The 20,787-nt window shown below is 52.8% G+C and overlaps 1 protein-coding gene across 3 annotated transcripts in view; it reads left to right on the forward strand.

Annotated features, from left to right (window-relative positions):
• NOL4L (nucleolar protein 4 like) overlaps positions 1-20,787 on the forward strand; it is a 63,655-nt gene that overhangs the window by 24,427 nt on the left and 18,441 nt on the right. Inside the window, exons 4-5 of one of the 3 annotated variants that reach the window (XM_036395668.1) lie at positions 1,950-2,059; positions 18,157-18,298. In XM_036395668.1, the coding sequence (XP_036251561.1) occupies positions 1,950-2,059; positions 18,157-18,298 (252 nt within the window). Of the gene's footprint in view, positions 1-1,949; positions 2,060-12,088; positions 12,169-12,404; positions 12,618-18,156; positions 18,299-20,787 lie in introns of those variants that run through there. The other 2 variants (XM_036395669.2, XM_036395670.2) reach the window with 2 other exon arrangements.

Here is a 20,787-nt window from a genome sequence, read left to right on the forward strand (position 1 = left end):
TCTAAGCACTAAAAGATCACTTACCTCCCTCTTCCTCCCCATCTGAAGTTGCTGAGCTGCTCCTGTTCAGCTTCATTCATCTCTGCAGCGCTGAGCAGTGGAGTGGGGAATGGCAGGAGAGCAACTTATCATCCTCAGAGATCCCAAACACTCACCTCACCGTGCCTGTGCCTCAGCAGAGAGCAACTTATCATCCTCAGAGATCCCAAACACTCCCCTCACCATGCCTGTGCCTCAGCAGAGAGCAGCTCTATCTGTGATACTCTGAGCAAATGCTTTCCCAAACTCTTAGGGACTCAGCCAGCTGGGGCAGGTTTAGCTCCTGTGAAAAGCTCCCCTAGCACTGGGATTTTAGCATCTTTTAATCACAGCACAATAAAGGTTTATTTTGGGTCCTACAGAGACATATAAGTGCTCCTAGTCTGTAGGTCAAAGCATGACAGAGACAGCTGACATACAGCCATGAGAAAAGATGGAGGAATCAGTTTACAAGGTTCCTAAAAGCTTTGGACCTTCCTGTTTGGGCAAGTTGATGACTTGAGTGGCACTGGCCACCCTTCCCTGCACCCACAGGCAGGAATGCTCCATCTGCCCAGGAATGGACCAGATTAACCTGAGAAAAAAAGCATTGTATTTCCATGGACCCAGTCAATGTCTTGATAGAGAAGATTTGCAAAGACCTTTGTGATGTTTAAGTCGATTACAGGCAGTTTTGGGGTCAGGTAATTTCCTAATCAGTCATGATAGATGTGGTCTTTCAGAGGTGTGAAGCATCTTCAGGTCTGCTGAGTTTCAACAGGATTTTTTTACACTCAGCATTTCTGAGAAGCCGGCCCATTAGGATTGGGTTGATGGCTTTTTCTGAGGTGCTGTAAAACATTTTGTGAAGGCTTTTTTTCAAAGGGCTCTGTCACACATGCCTGTGAAACCAGTGACCCCAGAAAAAGCAAGGCAGCCAGGGAGATTCAGAACCAGGAATGGAAACCTCCCACCATAAGTTCACCTTCAGCTCCTGAGAATCCTTCTTTCCCTGCTGCTTAAGCTCCCTGTCCAGTGGGTACCACACATCCCTTCAGCATGTGCTGGAAGGCTGGATTAATTCCCCAGACTTGCATCTGCCTGTGCTGAGGGCAAAGAGATCTTGCTTGTAGCCATCAGCCATCCCTGTGGACAATGGCAGCTTTCCTCCTGCACAAACCCATTCTGAGAGCCTGAAAATTCAGTGTTAGAACAGATCATTCCAGCAACCTTCATGTTCTGTGTCCTGCAGGATCTGTAGTGGTTGTGGCAGAGCAGAAAAATCTTTGAGAATTCAGAGAAATCACTGAGAATTTGCTTTGTGGACTCGGCCTGGCCAGACAAAGTGATTTGCAGGAGCATCCAAACCTGGAGCCATCTCTAGAGCTCAATGTGATGCAGCCAGAGGAATCAACAGGAACAATTTAAATTAAAGATCTCTAAAATTAAGTTTGTGCTTTAATGAGGATGTTAAAAATAATCTTCATCACCAGATAGAGATACTTAATACCTTGCCTTAATGTTAACTCCTACCTGAGGGAATCACAGCAAAATTGGCAAGACTTTGCAATGCTGAAGCAAGCTGCAAATAGATCCTTGTTCATCATCCCCTGCATAAATCCCATGTGCATGGAAGCACTTCTGAGGCTTCAGCAAGACTCAATTTCTTCCTCAGGTTTGGGGGACACTGAAAAATTATACATTATGTGTAGTTTTTTTCACAGGTGACAGCAATGCTTTTTTATTTATTTTTTTTTTCCAAGACAACATCTGTTCTGTAATTATGTTCTTGGTGGGGTCATGTTCTTAGAGGAACCTTCTCTCAGCGGGTGGCTCTTGCCAGGGATTTGAAGTTCTCCTGAATACCCCTGAGTTACAAGAACATACCTGCAGGTCCCTCATCTAAATAAAGCTTTTCCTCTGTTCTTCAGAGAGTGAGCCACCTTCCTCCTTGGTTTCTGGGATCATTGACTACAACATGCCACTCACCTCGACCTACCTGAAGCAGATGAAGCTGCGGGTGATGAATTCCCAGGAGCAGGTGAGTGATCTGCCCGTGCCGAGGGGCTCAACAGAGAATGGGGAAGGGCACTTGGATTCCAGGAGGATGTTTTTGGGAATGCCTGGTTTGTCTGAGCTTGTGAGGCTCTGAGCAAGCACAGCACGTTGGGAGGCAGTGTATCCTGCATCTTCTGGAAGCTGAGCTGCTTCAGAGTTGTGCCAGTGGAGAGAGGCAGAGATGGGGTTGATTAAGTTGTAACTGTCTGCTTGTTCTTTAGACATACAGTTCTTCTAAGAAATTGTTTTAAAAATAAATATGGCAAGTAGTAATTTGTTTATCTCCCACGGATGTCTGGGAGCTTTAGCAGATGGGGTCTGAAGCCCAGACCTGGCTTTGGTTGCTCTGGGGCTCTCTTAAACTGCTCAGCAACTTGAGGGGTTCAGCTGCAGCCACTCCGCTCCCACGTCAATGTGGGACACGGCTCTGTTGTTTGGTGACAGTGTTAAGCCACTGGATTTTGCTTTGGGGATGTATGGGGCACCCTGCCACAGGATTATACCCAGGCTGTGCAATTTTCTGAAGTTCTGCAGCTGCAGAATTAGCTATGGGAACCTCTGTGCACCATGGAAACAGTCTATAAAAAGAAAAGTATGTTTTACTTGCTCCCCACAATCTGCACTGGAAGCCAGTGCTGGATTTTCTTTCCAGCACTCTGAAACCTGAACCTGATTTCACACATTGCTGCCAGTGGCAAGATGTGACAGCATTTGCATGGTGCTGTGGTGGAAAACATTGCTGGGAGCCTGAGCACCCGATGGGGGCTTTTATCCAGCAGCTTCCTAAAGGGATGTGGGTTAGAGCATCATTGCCAGGGTGTGAAGTGCCAAGTGTGGGTTTGCTGGAGGGATACCGAGCTGCTCTATCACTTCTGTTGTGAAACCTTCTTGCTGGAGGACAAAATGGCATTTGGTGGGAAGCACTTCTGTGTCTCAGAGCTTTTTCCTTTGCACTTGTTTGACACTTGAGTGATTTCAGGATTTGTTTTAGGTTTTAAAAGGTGAAAGGCTGATGTGCCAGGTTTTGTGCTCATGATGGGTCAGGCAGTAGAACTGTGGACAATTTGGGGGGCAGCTGGGCTGTGCAGATGGAGTGGGTGGATGTGCCCCTTTGTGCCATCTGATTGCTACTTTGGGACCACTTCTGGATAAATAGACCAGCATGTTCCAATGACCTTTGGGTTGCTCACTGTTTGCTGGGTCTTGGTGCAGCTCCTGGCAGAGTGGCATTGGTGTGGCAGACCCTGCAGTCCTGTTCTTCACCAAGGTCAGGGACTCAGGGCCATCCATGAAAGCTGGCTGTGCTTTCCAGCATTTGAGGTGGTTGCTTCAAGTTAAGTTTACTACATACAGAGGACTGAGTAGTTTGACTTGTAGCCATTTATGCATTTTCAACCAGTTCCTCTTGGCTCTGAAGCTGCTTAAGGGAAGTGTGCTACAAAGCTTCATTAAACTCCTGTATGCAGTTTATGCAGGTAAATACTGACCTTGCAGTTTGGTCTTACTCCCAGGCTAGCAAACCACCCAGAAGCTGGGAGGCTTCAGTAGTGGATCTTGAGTTTTTGAGCTACCTGCTTAGGGATGCTTGTTTTGAGAACTTTAGTTGGTAATTTAGAGTTCATCCCCTGAATTTTGGTGCAGCAGTTTGCACTGCAACTGTCACTAGATCGATATAACGTGCTGCTAACATGAATACTCCTGAAGCTTGCAGAGATTGGAATAGAAGCATATGTCATGCAGGAACAAAAAGGGACCAGCTGAGGCAACCAGCAGTTGTTGGTTTAGATCATAAATCAAATGGTTTGATGTTATTCCCTGCCTCCAAAGTTTTCCTTCTCCTGTGCTCCTGTCGTTACACTGCAGCACAGCTTTCGAAGCTTTTCAAGCTGTAGCAGCCAAGGGAAAAACCTGTTTGGAAGAAGTAAAAATTGCTGTTCACTGTATTACTGAAACTGATTCCTGAGAGCAAAGTAAAAAAAGGATCAGTCCTATTGCTCAGACTTCTGAAGCGTTGAAATTTTCCATCATGACAAAAGTCTGGAGAGGATTCAGATGGCTGGGGAAAATCCAGCAGGATTTGAGTGCAGTCTCTCCTGACATGGGACGTTCCCTGGCTTCCCCTGAGGAATCAATAGAATTATTTAGGTTGAAAAGATCTTCAGGATCATTGAATCCAACCATTTCCCCAGCACTGCCAAGCCCACCAGTAAACCATGTCCCCAGGTGCCACACTGACATGGCTTAAATCCCTCCAGGGATGGTGGGCAGCCTGTTCCAGGGCTGGACAACCCCTTTGGTGAAAAAATTTTTCCTGATTCAACCTAAACCTCCCCTGGTGTAACTTGAATGAAAACAAGTGCCACACTCCTGAGGCAGCTGTGGCTGGACCTGGAGCTGCTAATGCTGAGGCTACCTGAAGATAATGTGTGTAATAATGCAAATAACAGGGGTCAGGTCCCTCCACAAGCACTCCCCTGCCAATTTTATTCTATTTATTCATACACTGCACTGGAAAGAAAACAGTGCCATCCTTTTTTTTCCTGGAGGAACCTGGCAGTCTGTGTGGAGCATGGTGTGTGAAACAAGGGCTGTGTGACACAGGGTGATGGTTAGGGTTGCACAGTTCAGGTGTTGCAGCTTTTGGAGTTCCAGGTGTTTGCCAACTGAAAGAGCCCTCTGAAGACAGTAGAAATAATTCTGACTTTTAAGCAAATGCCAAACAGTCAGAAAATACAACCTCCTTCTTAAATTTGCCCTATGCAGATATCCCCTGCAAGGGTTTTATCTACCAGCACATCCAGGCTGCTCTCGCTGAGCGCTGCCACTTTGCTGCCTCGCTCTCACTAACATTTGATGGTGTTAATAGAAATAAATTAAGCAGTGGACTCATGTTTCCCTTGGCTTTGGCCAAAAGCAATTATTTGTATGCAGCAGCACCAGGAGAAACTCACTTCACTTAGGGTAACAATGAGTGAATTTATGCCAAAGTGGCCTTTTAACTTCATTATTCAGGGAAAAAAAATAGTGCATGTAAGTGTAATCTATTAGTGCTGCTAAGCACATCAGTATTAGGGCACCAGTGTCTCCAGAAGGAAGCACAGCCAGGAGAACCTTAAAGAAAGCATTTTATCCCTGCTTAGGGACAAAAACCTGTCAGAAAAGAAGCTCTTTATGTGGTTGCTCACAAAAGGAAGAGTTCCCACAGAATATATCTCTATATATTTTTTGGAGTCCGAACATCTGTTCTGGGACAGTGGAAAACAGCAGAGACCCGTGTTGCTTATACTGGGTTCAGTAGGACATGCAGGTTCTTCTGGAGTGGGAACCTTCCTTTATCCCCATTTTTTTACCAGTTCTCACATGTGTGAAAAACCAAGCCCCTTACCCTTTCCAGGGTGCTGAATTAGCCCCATTTCATAGTATCTACCAAAGCATTAAGCATCTCTGAACTCCTGACCGTCCCAATCTAGCAGCAAAAAGGAATGAATAGAAGATATTTGATATTTATCTGTAAAGATCCTTCCACTTCATTTTCAAATGCTAAATATTAGCATTTTTAAATGATTGGTTATTCTACTGCAGTCATTTTTCAGACAATCTTTTCTGTTATTCAACCTCAGCCTTGGATTTATTTTTTATGCTGCTGTTGGGCAGGGTTTCCACTGGTGACAGAAGGAATAGAAAGATTTTAAGAGGACAAATCTCAGCACTGAAATGCCAGGCTCTCTCTGCTCCAGAGTTGTTGCTGCTACCTTGGCAGGAACAGTCCAGGGCCAAGTAACCAGGTTTAAATGATACAGAAACGTTTTCAAAGATTGCTTCAGTGGCTGCTGGCAGAAGGTCACGCAATCAGTGAATGGCAGGAGCTGCTCTTGGATGGGAAATAAGAAGAGTGTTTTCCTTGTTGCTATGGCTTTGATGCACTGACTTGTGTTTGAGAGGGACAGAGCCTTGTCCTGCACCATCACAAATCCCATCCATCCAGTAATTTCCCTGTAAGCCTGGAGTGTGTGACAGTGCATGGATGTGAGGTGGTTTTCAGAGCGCTATTTCAAGCAATGTTTTAGCTCAGACAGCTGGATCATCCTGGAAGGGGGTGCAGGGGCTTAAATCCCACCCATGTGCAAGGAGTTGGTCTTGTCTGGTGCTGGTGAGGATCAAGCCTCTGCAGGGTTTGAGAGCTCACAGAGCCTCATGACCAGAGGCTGGTTGGCAATGTGAATTCCTCTCCTTTTTCCCTGGCCTGCCCATTACTGTGCTTGCTCACTTCAGTGTCTCAGAGGCTCTGAGAGCAGCTAAGATGCATCTTCCCCTGGCAGCTCACTCCCTTCCTTCTGCTTTGGAGCCATCTCCAGCCAGTCCTGGGGGTGCAGAAAGCGGGGAGGGGAGCCTGCAGCCACACAGGAAGGCACACTGGGTTTTCATTTTCAGCCTGGAAGTTCAGTAGTAAGAATTGCAGACATCTCATTCCACATAGTCCAGAGACCAGGAGCAAATTTGGCAGAGCTGGCAGCTGCTGGACAAGCCCTAGGACCTGGATTTAGCTGTTTTATGTAGGCATCCTGAAGAAAAACTGTGTGTGTTCACAGAGGTGAGGAGGGCAGAAGCAGGCAGTACTTGACAGGAAGTGGGATGATGCGTTTACATCACATGAGGATGATAAGGTACTTCCCAGTCCATTAAAGAGGGTGTTAAACATCTCCGGGGGAATAAATACCTCTAGATCAACTTGACTTGAGCTCTAGATAGTTCTCATTCACGAAGTTTTGTCATGGTTTGGGATATTTGTTTCCTGATGCTAATTTTTAAAACAATTTTTGAGCACTGGAGAAGTTCCTTGAACACACCCTTAGGCACAGAAGGGAGCACCGGCCGTAGGCACAGGGAGACACCGAGTCAGGAACAGATTTCCTCGCTGCTCGCCTGCGCAGCCCTCTAGTGGGGACAGAGCTTCTGCCGCCGGGAGCCGGCTTTGCCTGGGAAACTTCGGATCTGCTCTAAACCGCAGAGTTAGTCCGGGCAAAGCCAGGTCCAGCTGTCACAGCAGCGTTCTTTACTGGCAAAGATGCTTTAGGAAAACTTTCATCCTTGGCCTAAAGGCTCATGAGATGCAGGAGGTCAGATGACCGATCCATTTAGCCTGGTTTCACCCTGGTGTGAATGGGTGGCTTTCAGTGAAGGGCAACTCTTTTTTTTTTTTACTGGCAATTAACTCTGGCATTCCCAGCTAGTAAAAACTCGGCAGCTTTTATTTCCCACTGTGTGGAGGTGTCAGGTCCCAGTGCTCCAGGTGAGCTCTGTTTGTTCAGAATGACGTGTGCTGTGAGCAAACAGTGTGAGACCAACGTGGGCAGGCTGGGGTCGGTCCTGCCGCTGCAGCTCTTGTCTTCCAGTGAGAAGTGCTGCCAAGGCTCTGGCTCTTTGCTGTTTTGGGGCTAATCATGGTGTTTTCTATAATAAAGGAGGTGGCATTGCCTGTTTCTAGTGGTGCTGGGGACAATTCACCCCCCTGAAGTACTCAGGTGCATTTAGTTGCTCCATGTCACAGCTCCAGTCCATTCTCGTGCACCAGTGGTCCCTTCCCCACTCTCTCTTCACTTCCCTATGGTGTTGTGCAGCTCAGCTAAGGTCCTGGAGTAGTGGCTGGGGGATGTTTAGAAGTTTCTCTGGCTTTTAGTAGGGCTGTGGTTGTCATGCAGATCCACCCCTGGGACATTGGGACTGATCACTCTCACCACACACACCTTTCCTGGGGCCTGTTACCTGGTCTCAGAAGCCTGCTACAGCCAAGCTGCAGGACCTTGTGTCTGGGAACACTGAATAAGCAGGGCCAGAAGGCTCTCTATCTCTCTTTATTCCTCATTTCTTCCCAGTACATTCTCTGTTTGGTAAGGAGAGCTGCTGCCCATCCCCTTGTGTGCTAACCAGCATCAAAGGCAGCTGTTCCCAGTAGAACTGGAAATGAGGTTTTGGTTCAGGGTCTGTAAAGTGGGGCTGGGGAAGAAGTAAAGATGTCAGCCTCAGAGTGAGGAAAACACAATTGCAACATCCATGGAGTAGTCTCATGGATCCAGTTGGATCTGTCTTGTTCCTGTGGAAAGCTGTGCATGGTGGGCTGTTCTGCATCATCTCAAAGCTCAGGTGCTGACGTGCTGTACACTGACTTTGATCAAGTCACACAAATAGCTGTTTCTTAATTGCCTTCTCCCTTTAAAAAGGGGATAATACCTTAGAGAGACTTCTGAGGTCTTGCTCACTAATAAAGCTCTTCAAGATCTTGGATGGCAACTACTTTGAGAGTGCAAACTGTTATTAATGATTTCCGTTATTACAGAAGATGAAGCTGTGTGGTTCAGCTTTTTAACCTTGAATTGTGTGCTTGCTTTTGTTTCTGCTGCTGTTCAACCTGCACGGGCAGGTTTGCACCTTGTCTGCTTGCACACACCCTTCAGACCCACACCAGGAGTTGTGTGTGCTCAGAAGGAGCTGAGGAGTCAGTTTTACTCACAAGGATGGATTCTGAATTGTGTGGAATGCTTGAGAATGGCCAAAAATGGGTTTAATGAGGGTTCGGTGTGTGGTTACTCAATTCTGATTTGGGGGAGCAAGAGATAAGCTGTGAGGGCTGTCCTCACTGTATAGAGCAGTGCAGACATCGCTGCTGGGGCTGTGTATTTGGGCAGTGGAAAGGAATGTTAGGGGATATTTGACTGTCAGGGACCTGTCCCATCAAACACCCATTCCCTGTACACCAGAAGAAGAAAATTCTATCCACAGAAACAACTCCTTTCCTGCTCTTGTATTTGGCAGTGACTGGTGTGAAATACAGAGCTGTATTTCCTTTTCTTCTCTTGGTCTTGGCTCCTGGGAGGAGAAAACCCCTTTTATTGATGCCCATGCCAGATACTAACCACTGCTGCTTCTAAGGAAGGAGTGATCAGGATAAAGTGGGAATACAGCCCTTAGTCCACAAGGAACCTGGTCTATAATGAAGTTTCCCAAATCTTTACCCTCCATTTTTAACCTGACTCTGCTCTGGATGGCAGATAAGGCACAGTGTGGATAAAAGCTGTGTCTGCCCCTCATGCCATGCCCTCCCTCAGTCCCTCCTGCCCATTTCCCTCCTGGCCTTGCCCCGAGAGAATCGCATTTCACTGCTTATTCCTCAGCAGGGTTTGATGGTCACGGAGGACCCAATGCAGGAGGTCCCGTTTGTTATTTAACCTACTTTTCAGAGGCACAAGAACATCAAGTGACTCGCACAAGGTCGTCCATGAGTCAGTGACTCCTCTGGCGTGATGGCCAGAGCCTGCAGTCCCTGCTCCCACCACTAGATCCCTGTGCCCACAATCCATAGCACCACAACCATTCAATTAAGCTCCTGCAGCGCCTTAAATGTCGTGTATTCCTGGGTTTGACAGCAGTCCTGGTATTCTTGTGGAGCCTTGCCTTAGGAAACGACAACAGATGAGGTCAGGTCATTGTTAGCGATGCCCTTGGAAGCATCAGTGCCTGGTGCTCGGGCAGGCTCTGTGGTGGGGGTGCTGTCACAGCTGGGACATGGCTCTTCCCAGGACCTGCAGCTCGGCTCTGGGGGAATCCAGGAGGACCCAGGGAGCCCCAGGGTCTCTGCATGGGCAGATCTGTGTCCATGTGAGGGGGCTGGCAGGTACCAGAGGTAATGAACACATTGTGAAGAGAGAGGGAAGGAAGTGACTTATAAATAATATATTTGATGTATATTATATATATGATATAGTAACAGCAGCACTGGTTTGTTATGGTGTGCGTTTTTTTTAATGTGTAATCTCGTAAGGCACTTACCCTTGTTCCTGACAAGTCGATAAATTATTATTACCAATTCTATATCTAATTGCCAGTTATTTCCCCCTAGACAATTTGAATCCGAAAAGTACCCACTAGAAAGGCGCTTGGAGGGCCGTTTCCCAGAGCCTCCCAGGCTGTTTCTGGAGGCAGCCCCTCTTCCGCTGGTGAGCCCCACTTCTGCCAGCCTCGTGACCCCGTGTGCTGGCACAAACAATTGCATTTCTGTCGGGCTCATGACCCCACTTGTAACAGCGGTGACCCCCCTTGGGGTCAGGACCCCTCTCCTGCACAGGGAACAGCTCCTGCCCAGCAGCTCTTGCTGAATGGCTCTTCCTCCCTCACTCCCTGTGTGGACCCGGCTGTTCCACACTAAGTTTGCCGATGTGAAATTTAGGTTAATCCATTTCCAAAGTGGATTAAGCTAACCCACACAAAGGCACTTAGTATAAAATAAGAGTGTCCACATGGTGAGGCAGCACAGAATAGTGACTGTGCTTCAAACTCGCATCCTGGCCAGTTTGTGTCCTCTGCAAGCTCACCAAATGGAGGGACAGGCACTCTGGTCCCAGGGGATGTGCTCTCTCAAATGGCTTTAAGCCGCTCTAGCTTGAAGCCAAAGGAAGTGCAAGGAGTAAACAAAGCCCAGCAATGGGAAGGGGTTAAAGCCCGCTCTGCTGAGGTCCTCGGCAAGGCTCCTGTTCACCTTAAATGGTCAGGATTTTATTTTAGATTCAGGGAGGAGCAGCAGCCATGGAGCTGGAAGGGAGTGTAGAGAAGTCCCTGTGGCTGGGGGCTCACAGCCTGCTGGCCTCCCAGCCATCCGCCTCCTGCAGAAGGCCCCCAGGGCTCCCGTGCTTGCATTTCAGCCTCTGGCTCCTGACCAGCCTGGAGGACGTGGAAATGTAGTGAGTGATGCCCATTTTCACCTCTGGCCTCAGATCTTCCTAAGCCACCCTCTTCCCTTGCCTCTTCCCTGGCAGTGAGGTGGTTAACGCTGGAACAGATAACATCACAATTGGACATCCCCACTAACCCAAACCTGGCAGTTCCCATGCTGTCTCTGGCACCATTTCTGGTACCAGCCTATTGCAGGCTCGACACTGAACTGCTACACTTGGTTTGTTTCATAAACCATTTCCTTTGTAACCATTAAATAGTGAAACATGAGGTGGGCTGGGGAGGGGGATGCTGCAATGCTGGCATCCATCACTGTGGTGGGGATCACCATCCCATCATGGTGATCCCAAACTAAGATAGAGGTCATTGACCCACTGCCCTCGGAGCCCAGCCTGGGAGCGAGTCCCAGCCTGGGGGATCCCAGGACCCCCAGTGCTGCCCTGCCAGAGCTGGGGCGCAGCATCCCCATCCTCCCGGGGATCTGGCAGCCGGTGCCCTGCCCAGGGCTGTGCTGGGCAAGCCGCTGGTTTGCCAACAGCCCTGCTCCAGCCTTCGGAGGCTGTGGCGGCGGCTGATGGTGCTGCCGGCAGCGCGGGGTTCTTCTGCTCCCGCGGAGCGAAGGAGAATCCTCGGGAACAAAAGGATTCGGCACCGCGGCACCCACCGCGCGGGGAAGGGGCTGCGGGACCCCCCGCGCCCGGGGCTCGCTGCAGGGGCCCCGCACTTACACCCGCGCACGGCCGGACCCAGGGACGGAGCTGCCGGGGCCGCACCGAGCCGGACGGGCACAGGGTCCCCGGGCCGGGCCGTGACGGGCGGCAGCCTCCGGTGCTGTGCCGAGCGGAGGGTCCCCGGATCGGCTGCAGCCCCGCGGGCCGTGCGGAGCGGAGGATGCCCGGGCGGGTAGCGGCCCTCCCGGCCGATCCGAACCGATCCGTACCGTGCCCCGGCCGCGCATTCTCGCGCTCTCCAGCAGGCGCCCGGCCCTGGACATTGTCTCCTCCCGGGGAAGGGCCCTCCCGGCCCTCCACAATGTGCTCTTCCAGGCGCGGCTCCGCGCCCCCCGCCGCGCCCGGCCCGGTGCGCCCGCCCCCCGCGGCCCCGCTCCCCTTCCCCCGCCGCCCCCGCCCCCTCCGCCCGCGGCCGGGCCCCGCTCGCCCCCCTCCGCCTCCCCGGCCCCCCCCCCGGGAGCCGGGAGTGACGCGCTCCGCAGCGCCGGCCCCTCTCCCCGGGCAGCAGCTGGCTGTCAGCCTCTCCGGAGCGCCGCCAGCCCGGGCCCCCTCCCTCCGTCCCTCCGTCCCTCCGCCCCGCGCTCCCCGCCGCGCCGCCGGGCTGGCGCAGGCCGGCAGGCCCCGGGCTCCGCTCCAGGTAGGCGCCCGCCCGCGGGGGGCTCCGCTACCGGCCCCGGGGCGGCGGGCGGGGGGAGATGCGCGGGGGCTCCACGCGGCCGCGGCGCTGCGGGGCTGGGGAGGAGGGGGGGGGGCACCGGCGGGCGGGGCGGGGCGGGGCGGGGGGGGGGCGGTGGCCGCGGGGCCCGGCCCCAACTCCGGGGGGAGCGGCCGCCCCGCGGCCCCGGGAAGTTGCGGGTCGCCCGCCCGGCTGCCCGGCGGCGGGGGGGGGAGGGCGGCGCGTCCTTCCCCGCGCCCGGCGCGGCTCCCCCGCGCCCGGAAGAGCACAAAAGCGCCGAAGAAAGTGGGAGGAGGCGGCGGCGGGAGCGCTCCGTCCCCGGCCATCCCCGGGCACCGGCCCCGCGCCGCCATCACCAGCAGCCCCGACCCCGAGAGGGGATTGTGCTGGAAATAGCCGCCTCCCTGGAGGTAAAGCCCTACTTACGTGTCAATCCTCGCCGCACGCTGAGCCCCGCACACGCGCGGGCAGGGCTCCATCGCGGGTGTATCTGTTTACCTGCGGGAGGGGGTAGGACGGGGACGGGGACTCTCGCCCGGCGCCTCGCACCTCGCTGCCGCGGGGACACACGCGTGGGAACCGCGTCCCACCGGGGTCCCGCGGCCGTCGGGGAGGGTGGGGACAGGGGGACCCCCGGCTGTTCAGCCCACAGCGCTGCTCCTCTTGGCCACCGCCTCCAAAACCGGGTCCGTCCCCCCCCCACACCCCGACACTCGCTTCCCGGTGCTGGGGGAAGAGCAAAGTGCCCTTTCACACCGCGCGGTATCAGTCACCGTCCCCACCTCGCATGGAAAAGCAAACGCCTGTGAGCAAGTTCAGGTGCGGGGGAGGCAGGTGCGGGGCTCCGGGGTGGTGGTGGTGGGAGTCGTGCAGCCCGGTCCCCCCAGCCCCGCGTTCAGCACCTCCCCGCTGAACAGCAAGAACGGGGCAGCGACTCCGGGAAGGGGCTGCGGGGCCGCCCCCCGCCCTGGCAGCTCCCCGCGCCTCGGGGCTGTGGGAATGCTCGGGGGGTTCCCAGAAGAGCTCTTAGAGAAGGGGGAGGGGGCGAAGGGGATGAGCTTCCCTTCCTCTTCCATTTGTCGTTTGCCGTTAAAATCATCTGTTTTGCCCATTTTCGGGAACTAGGAAATTACTCGGGTTTTGCCGGGTCCCGTAGAAATCGGCGGCAATCGCGGTAAATAAGGACGTAAGTGACCTGACAAAGAGCGCCGGGGATGTTCTCTTTGGTGTGGGAATTGTACACACGAGTAGGCAGCGCAGTCACAGCTCACCGCCGCCACAGCCCGCGTACACCCGTGTGCTGCGAGGCTGCTCGGCTCTTTGAGGCGATGTCCACCACAGCGTTTGCGGCTGCAGTACCAATCTTTGACCCGGAGTGTTTTATCTTCCATTAGTAAGCCTTTCTCTGCGCGGAACTGGTTAAGTTAGGGTCAAATCTGGTTCAATACCTTCTTGGCATGCTCAGAGGGCTGGGTTTAAACAGTGGCTGAGACGGAGATGAGGCTGCCTTCCTGAGAGCTCGTCCCTGCGCGCCGCTGCCGGGGGTCAGGGCACCGGGAGCTCTGTCCTGGCCAGGTCTGGCAGGTCCGGGGGTGCCTGTGCCGGGCAGGTCGTGCACGGCCCCGGCGTGGCAGTGGAGCAGCTCTGGGGGCTGGCAGTCACGCGTTGCCTTTTGTTGATTCTAAAAACACGGCTGGTTGTGGTGGGAAGCTGAGCGTGGCTGTGTGCTGAGGAGGTTGCACGGCACACAGCCTCGGTTCCTGCTCCGCGGAAGGAAATCCCATCGGGATAGTAGGCTGTGGCGTGAAAGGACATGCTTTAAAATAAAAGGACTTAAAGAGAGAAAATAAACCGTCCTGAGACTCGGAGCTTGGCATATTAAACGTGAGGCACAGCATGTAAATGACTGGAGAGAGATTGGAAGGCAGTCCCCGAGAAACTGAGCCTGGCTGTAAAATAAGCAGGTTACCGATAGTCTTGCATATATTTACGAGGTTATAAGAGTAGCTTCCCCCCCTGCCCTGCTCCAGCCCGTGCTGTGAGAGGTTGCTCTCCAGGAGGAAGAGCTTTGGTGAAGAAACATTGTCTAGCAATTACAGCCTTGCAGTCCGGGGGGCTTGATTAGGTTTCTGGATCTGCCAGCGACTCGTTGTGTTCTTGGACCAGCCAGGGTGGCTGTCGGTACCCGGGGTTTCCAGTTTTGTAATACGAGGAGGAGTTTTCTAACTCGCAGCGAAGTTGGGAAGTTGGGAAGCTCAGCGGACACTTGCAGGCACAGTGCTTGAAGATCGTGAATGGAAAGTGGGACAGAAATGTGGAGTGTGAGCCCTGCACATGTGAGTGTCTGCTTCTGCTGGGTAGAAAATATTGGCTGTGAATGTCTGTAGAGCAGCTGTGAATGTTGGACTGGAGATAAGGAGAGAAGCAAGGATTTTGTTTTCCAAACCCTGAGTGGTGCCGGGAGCCCCGCTCCAATGTTTGGGTGTGCCCTGTGAGTGCAGCAGCAGGATCTGACTTCCCCTTGCAGAGAGGAGCTCTGCTGCCTGACCCTTGATCGCTCAGTCCCTTGAACATTGGAAACAAAGCGATGGGACTTTACTGCGGGGTGAGGAGATCTCTCCGGAGAGCTGGGAAAGGCAGGAAGGAGGAGGGCGGCAGCAGCAGTGCTGGGGTTCAGGGTTTGGCTCTGGGCTGGCTGCTCGGGGCGCCACTGGCACTTCCATCTCTGCCACGAGTGGTGTGGAACTGGGGAAAAGGCAGCAGGTCCTGAGACAGGCACTGGTAATGGATTGCATTCTGTTTTCTAATGAAAGTTTCATTTGAAGTTTGTTTACAGGAAAGAAGAAATTAGCAGAGGGAATTCTCCTGAGAACCCAGAGAGGAAAAAGAATGAGCTGCCTGACTTGCAAGCCAAAAGAGGGTGGAAGGGTAGATTACATTTACCGTATTGCTCCGAGTCGTGGCTGTTGCTGCTGTTGAGAAACGCTTCCTTGTTTGGCTGGATGGGGAGCCCACTGCAAGGCTCAGCCTTCAGCCAGGTTACTGGCATCCAGGGAGATTCAGAGCTCCCACCTAGCCAGAAGTTTTGATCTTGCTCTGGTGTCCTGTGCTTTGAGGCTGGATTTGTGCTGAGCTGTGTTGCTGTCCCTCTGCTCCTGGCTGTGGCTGGGCAGACAGTGCTGCTGGGGCCTCCTGTCCCTGCGATTGTCCCTGGTGTGAGGAGGCAGTGCCAGCAGTTCATGGGCAGCACTTGGAGGTCACAGTGTTCAGCCTTTGGTCTCTGAGGGGTGTGCTGAGGCAGGAGTTTTCTGGTGGCCTCTGGTGTCCCTACAAGCAGTGAGGAATGCAGCCAAGGGCAAGTGCAGGATGCCAGAGCGGGAGTGATGGGGACGGCCAGAGCCACTCTTGAGGCTGGGGCTTTTCTCTTTATTTACTAAAGAGGCACAAAGGTGTGAGGAGTTCCTGGGGCACTGTGGTGTGGGCAGAGCCAGGTGGTTGCCCAGACTCAGCGGGCAGTGGATGCTCTCTCCGCAGTTCCCACTGCCAGGAAGGGTTCTCCTGCTGCCACCTGCACGTTTGGCTTTGCATTCTGTTGGGGTGGGCTGTGCAGTGGGAGCTCTGAGATGCTGAGAAGTTCATGCCATTGGCATTTTGGCCAAGGGTATTAGTGCTGGAAAGCGGAAAGCTCTGGCTGGAAAGCAGAGGGTGACTTTCTGCTGGTGGCTGAATCCTGGATGGTGGACGTGTGACAGCCTTGTTTAACTTGAGTCATTTATAGCTTATCAGTTTCTGGTTTGATAGCCTGAGTATTTCTAATAATAGGCGAATGTTATTGCACCTCAAGAGAATTGTACACATTTATAAAGCACTTTCTATTGCATGTGCATGTGAGGCATCCTTCGTGTCACTGCTTCTCCCCCATGCTTGAGTGCGTGGAGTAGGTGATGCCTCCTGGGTTGTGGTTTGGGTACTGAGGCTCAATGTCCTCTGCACCTGAGCCTGAACAACCTGAAAACATTGTGGGTCACTCCTTGGGCTCCTCCTCCCCACTGGACAGGTGAGAGACTGTGGGCAGCAAGGACCTTGGCATTTGCATTTGTCTCTTAAGCCTGACAGTAATCTTGAGTAAGCCTTGTGAAGAAGGCCAGATATTAGGGTGGCTGCTTCCCTGCAAATGCTTACAATGAAGAGACTATTTATAGTTTGCAACAGGGAGACCTTTGCAGTTCTGTTCCTGTACGTACAAGATGGAGTTTCTGGAGAGGCAGGATTGCTTTGTGGCTGGTGTGGCAGTGGAGCTGTGCTGAGCCAGGGACAATGTGCCTGGCCCTACCTTCTGAGCACTCCTGCTCAGCTCCACCTGGGCACAGGGGGGCTGCTCAGGGACACCTGGTGGGTCTGGGGTCAGGGTGTCCCCGTGGGGGGCATGCATGGGGCTGCCGAGCCATGTCCGTCTGTCCATCAGTCCGTCCCTTGGTGCGTGCAGGGTTTCACAAGCCGTAAATTCCAGGAAACTCCCCGGGAGGCACATGGAGGGAGCGGGCTGGGGCCAGCACGAGCCCTGAGCCAGCAGATGTGTCTGCAGGGACGAGGAGCTGGGAGGAAAAGCACAAACCTGTCTTTAAAGACATTTGTTTGTTCACAATAAAAACTATCAGCCAGCGGCAGCCAGACAGGGCCGTTTTTATGAGGAGCAGGCGTAGGTTGGAGGGGTGCTGCCAATTACTGCTTACACGGAAAGGGAGCGGGGATTGTATTTTATCTCAGGACCAGGGGGAGGGTAAAAAAAACAAGAGCAGAGAGGTTTACAAGCCTTTGAAATGTTTCAATCAAAGGAAAGCAGAGTTGAAAGCGGTTCTGGAAACATTTTCGGTGTTCCCCTGCACCCCAGGGCTGTCTGTGCCCCTGGCTTTGGGAGGGGAGCAGGGAGAGGAAGGCAGATAAAGGGATCACCAGCATGACCGTGTCCATACGGGAGCACGTATCTGCTTCCTCCCAAGCTTTGCATTGGGAGAGTTCAGCCTGGGGAGGTCCCACAGCCCCTCCTCTCATTCAGGATCTCAGTGCTGCCTTTATGATGATGGTTTTGAAATCCTGTGGCTGACCTTTCCGGCACTGGAAGCGATCCAAGGGCTGTGTCTCAAAGTACTGTAAAGGTTAGTGAGAAGGGAGAGAGGGAGAGAGAAAATGTCCTTTGAGCCGCAGAAGTGGGAGAGAGGAATGTCATCTATGCCATCGTCAGGGAACAGGCAGCTGGCTGGGGTCCCTGGCCTGAGCTGGGGTGTCCTTGTCTCACTGGGGACCTCACTCCCCCAGCTCCTTCCCAAGGTGTGTGCTGTCATTTTTGATCTGGATACAGAGGCAATATCCCTCTGGAGAGGTCTGGAGGAGCCTCCTCTGCAGCATCAGGCAGTGCAGATCTTTGGGGATCCATACCTATGTGCAGATATGCCCCAGAAGCCGCTCCTGCTGCTGCCAGTGCTCTGGTGATTCCTCGTGTAGCAGATGATTTGATCTCAGAAAAGTCCAGGTTGTTTTATGGAGCCATTTCTTGCCTGTCCTCAGCTCCCCCACGCCGCCGCCTTGCCAGGAGCACACTGGGGTGGATGGAGATTAAAGGGTAAACTCCAGGGCTCAGCCATCCGCTCCTACAGGATGTGAGCTCTTTCTAATTGTCCTCAATTAGAGACAGTGCCATTGCTCAGGCAAGTCTTCAGGCAGGAAGCAGAGCCCTGGTCCCTGCTGGGGTAGCCACCTCGCCCTGCACAGGGAAGGGCTGCTTGCTGTGGCCTTGGGAAGCCCAAGGGGCCAGCACGGCTTCTCAGGGCGGGGAACAGGAGCTGCCCACCCAATTGTTTTTAGGAAAGGAGTGTGGTGAGGAGATGTTAAAGCCAGAGAAAGGAGGAAAGGAAATAGCTCCATGAGTTAACCCTTTCCTGTTGCCTCCAGGATGAGACGTCGGTGAGCAGCGAGGACTTTGATATGAACGACTCCACATGGATCTCAGCTGACCAGCACCTGAACTCCAGCCTGAGCCCCAGCCAGGACGAGAGCATGCGCAGCCCGCAGAACCTGCACGGCCACGAGGACGGTGAGTCCCCCGGCGGGCGGGAAGAGCCCCAGCCTCTGCCACAGGATGTTTTTGTGACTGATTAAACATTAACCAGTCCTTTCTGATCAGGTGTCCCCACCTGTGGGATGGATTTCATATCAGCTCAGAGCTGGCTTCCAGTCCTTCCAATTTAGCCTCTGGGCTCCTGCTCAGCCAGGGCCCTGTCCAGCTTGTAGCTGATGGTCCTTCTGCCTGGGGCTGTCTCCCAGCTCCTCCAGAAAAAGGCCACTAAATCCCCTTCTAAGGGGAGGACTTCGTTCCCCACATCCTCCTCCCAGGTGATGAGGAGAGCGCTGTTAGTTCTGAACACAGGGAGGATGCCACGGCTTTGCGGGACAGTCACAGGTTTCTGTGTTTGGAAAGCTGCACCTTTGACAGGTCTTGCATCCCCAGGCAAGAAATTGTGAATAATCTGCAGCAGCCACAGCGATGCTGAGCAGGGTGAACGTGGGTGTCTCCTCCCTCGGGGAGGGCGGCTGGAAGGGCTGAAAGCAGCACACGTGGGCTGGGTGGGAGGAAGTTTTGTGAAGAGAGGTGGCGTGTTGCGTCTGTGAAACATGCAAGCTTAAAATACAAGAGCAAGTAAATAAGTGGTAAAAGTACAAGTTCAGGTCAGAGTTCATCACTGTGATGCTTGGGAGGATTTGGTGGTTGGACTGTTGCTGGCTTTTTCTCAGGAGGTTGAATCCCTCATTGTCCCAGCCTGGCTGCTGCTGGGAGTGCAGGGAGGAGCAGAGGAATCTGAGGAACAACTGAGACTGGGTTGGTCCTGCTTTAAGAAAGGGGACTGGAAAACCACTCCCAAAGGAAGAAAAGGCTTTTGTGCTGGCAGGTCTCTCTGGAGTGGCTTTTAGCTGGTGGTGTAGCTAGTGGCAGGGATGGTAGAGACAGAAGGGGCAACAGGGACACTGCTCTCTTCAATCCTTGGGACAGCAAGGCCACTGCTCTCTTCAATCCAGTGAGTTGTGGCACTTCAGTTTCCATTGCAAATCTGCACTTTTGGGAAACTGCTGGTTTTCCCTAGCCAGCCCCAGCTCCAGAGCCAGGCAGCCTTGGTGAGGATGTGAAACCTGACTGCACAGCACTGCATCCCAGAGGTGGGACGGGCACTTCTGCTTGCCCAGGGCCCCAGGGGGCTGTGTCTTGGCAGGAAGAAGAGTGTTTTGGTGGTGACACAGTTGCTCCCATAGAAGCTTTTGGCTCTTCAGGACTAGGCTGCAGCCTCCACCCCAACAAGCCCAGCTCCTGATCCCTGCAGCCTGACCAGGTCTCTCTGTACCCCCTGAACTTTGCCATTCTCCCACTGGGACATTTCAGGCTTGTGACTTAGCCCTCACCACTGAATTCCCAAGTCTCATTTACAATCTAGAATGACACAGTTTTGATCCCTTTGCTGAACACTATTATTGAACAGGACAGTAATTTAATAAGGGACTCACGTATTTAGGCAAATCAAGATGTTCTCACTAAATCGAAATCCTCTTTCTGTCTGCGCCCTCTTAGGAATTGCTTCCAATTTTTCATGCCCTGTGGTTTTCCTTCAGAAGCAGGTGTCCTCTTTGGGGCTCTTCTTGGCTCCTTTAATTTCTTTCCTAAGGTTCAGTGATGAGAAATAAAGCAGAAATAGTCCCATAGGAATGCAAGTGTCCCTGGTGTCAGCATCAGCTGAACTGGGTAGACTTTGGTGGATCAGAAGTGATGGTGTCAAAAAAATAAGCAAGCCAAGCCTAGGGTGACAAATGAGACCCATACAAAAAAAACCCCAGGAATTGCAATATTCACCAGGCTGTCACACTTCAGAAGCATTTTGTGGACTGAGGTTTTGTGCCTATGGGAATGTCCATGATCTGAATCAGAGCTCTAAATGCAGACTGATGCTGCCTCATGCCAGTCCCTCTGCCAAACCAATGCTCCCACCCAGGAATGGAGCACACACAAGAGTGGGGACGGGAGGAGGACAATGAAGTAACCCAGGAGGGCAGTGGGTGGTAAAAGGAGAGGAGCATGGAGCAGAGGAGCATGTTGTGAGAGGAAAAGCAGATTACTGCTGTGGGGAAGGGAATGTGCACAATCAAAGTCTCGACCACTCTTCAGTTTCCTCTTCTCTCAACCAATGGAAGTTCTTTTTTTTTTTGGAAACAAATGTGTTTTCCGGGCTCACACGAGCTTGCTAAGGCTGTGCAAAAAGTGTGAGTAACCAGCCCACATAAGCTGTGGAGCCTCCTTGGAGCCCAGCCGGCCAAGCTGCCAGAGCAGAGTGCCTGCACTGGGGCAGCCCAGCTACTCCCAAGCTGGAAGTTTGCCTACATCTCCTGTGCTCAGTTGTCCCCTGTGCCCTGAGGAGTCCTGTGGAGCTCCAGCCAGTGCAAAGTGATCCCCACACATCCCCTGCAGCCAGGCTGGGCTCAGCTCCGGGCATCCTGGAGCTGCAGAGGGATCTGGTTGCACACCACGTCCTTCAGTTGGGA

This window comes from Molothrus ater, chromosome 17, assembly GCF_012460135.2.
Source record: "Molothrus ater isolate BHLD 08-10-18 breed brown headed cowbird chromosome 17, BPBGC_Mater_1.1, whole genome shotgun sequence".
Classification (NCBI taxonomy): Eukaryota; Metazoa; Chordata; class Aves; order Passeriformes; family Icteridae; genus Molothrus; species Molothrus ater.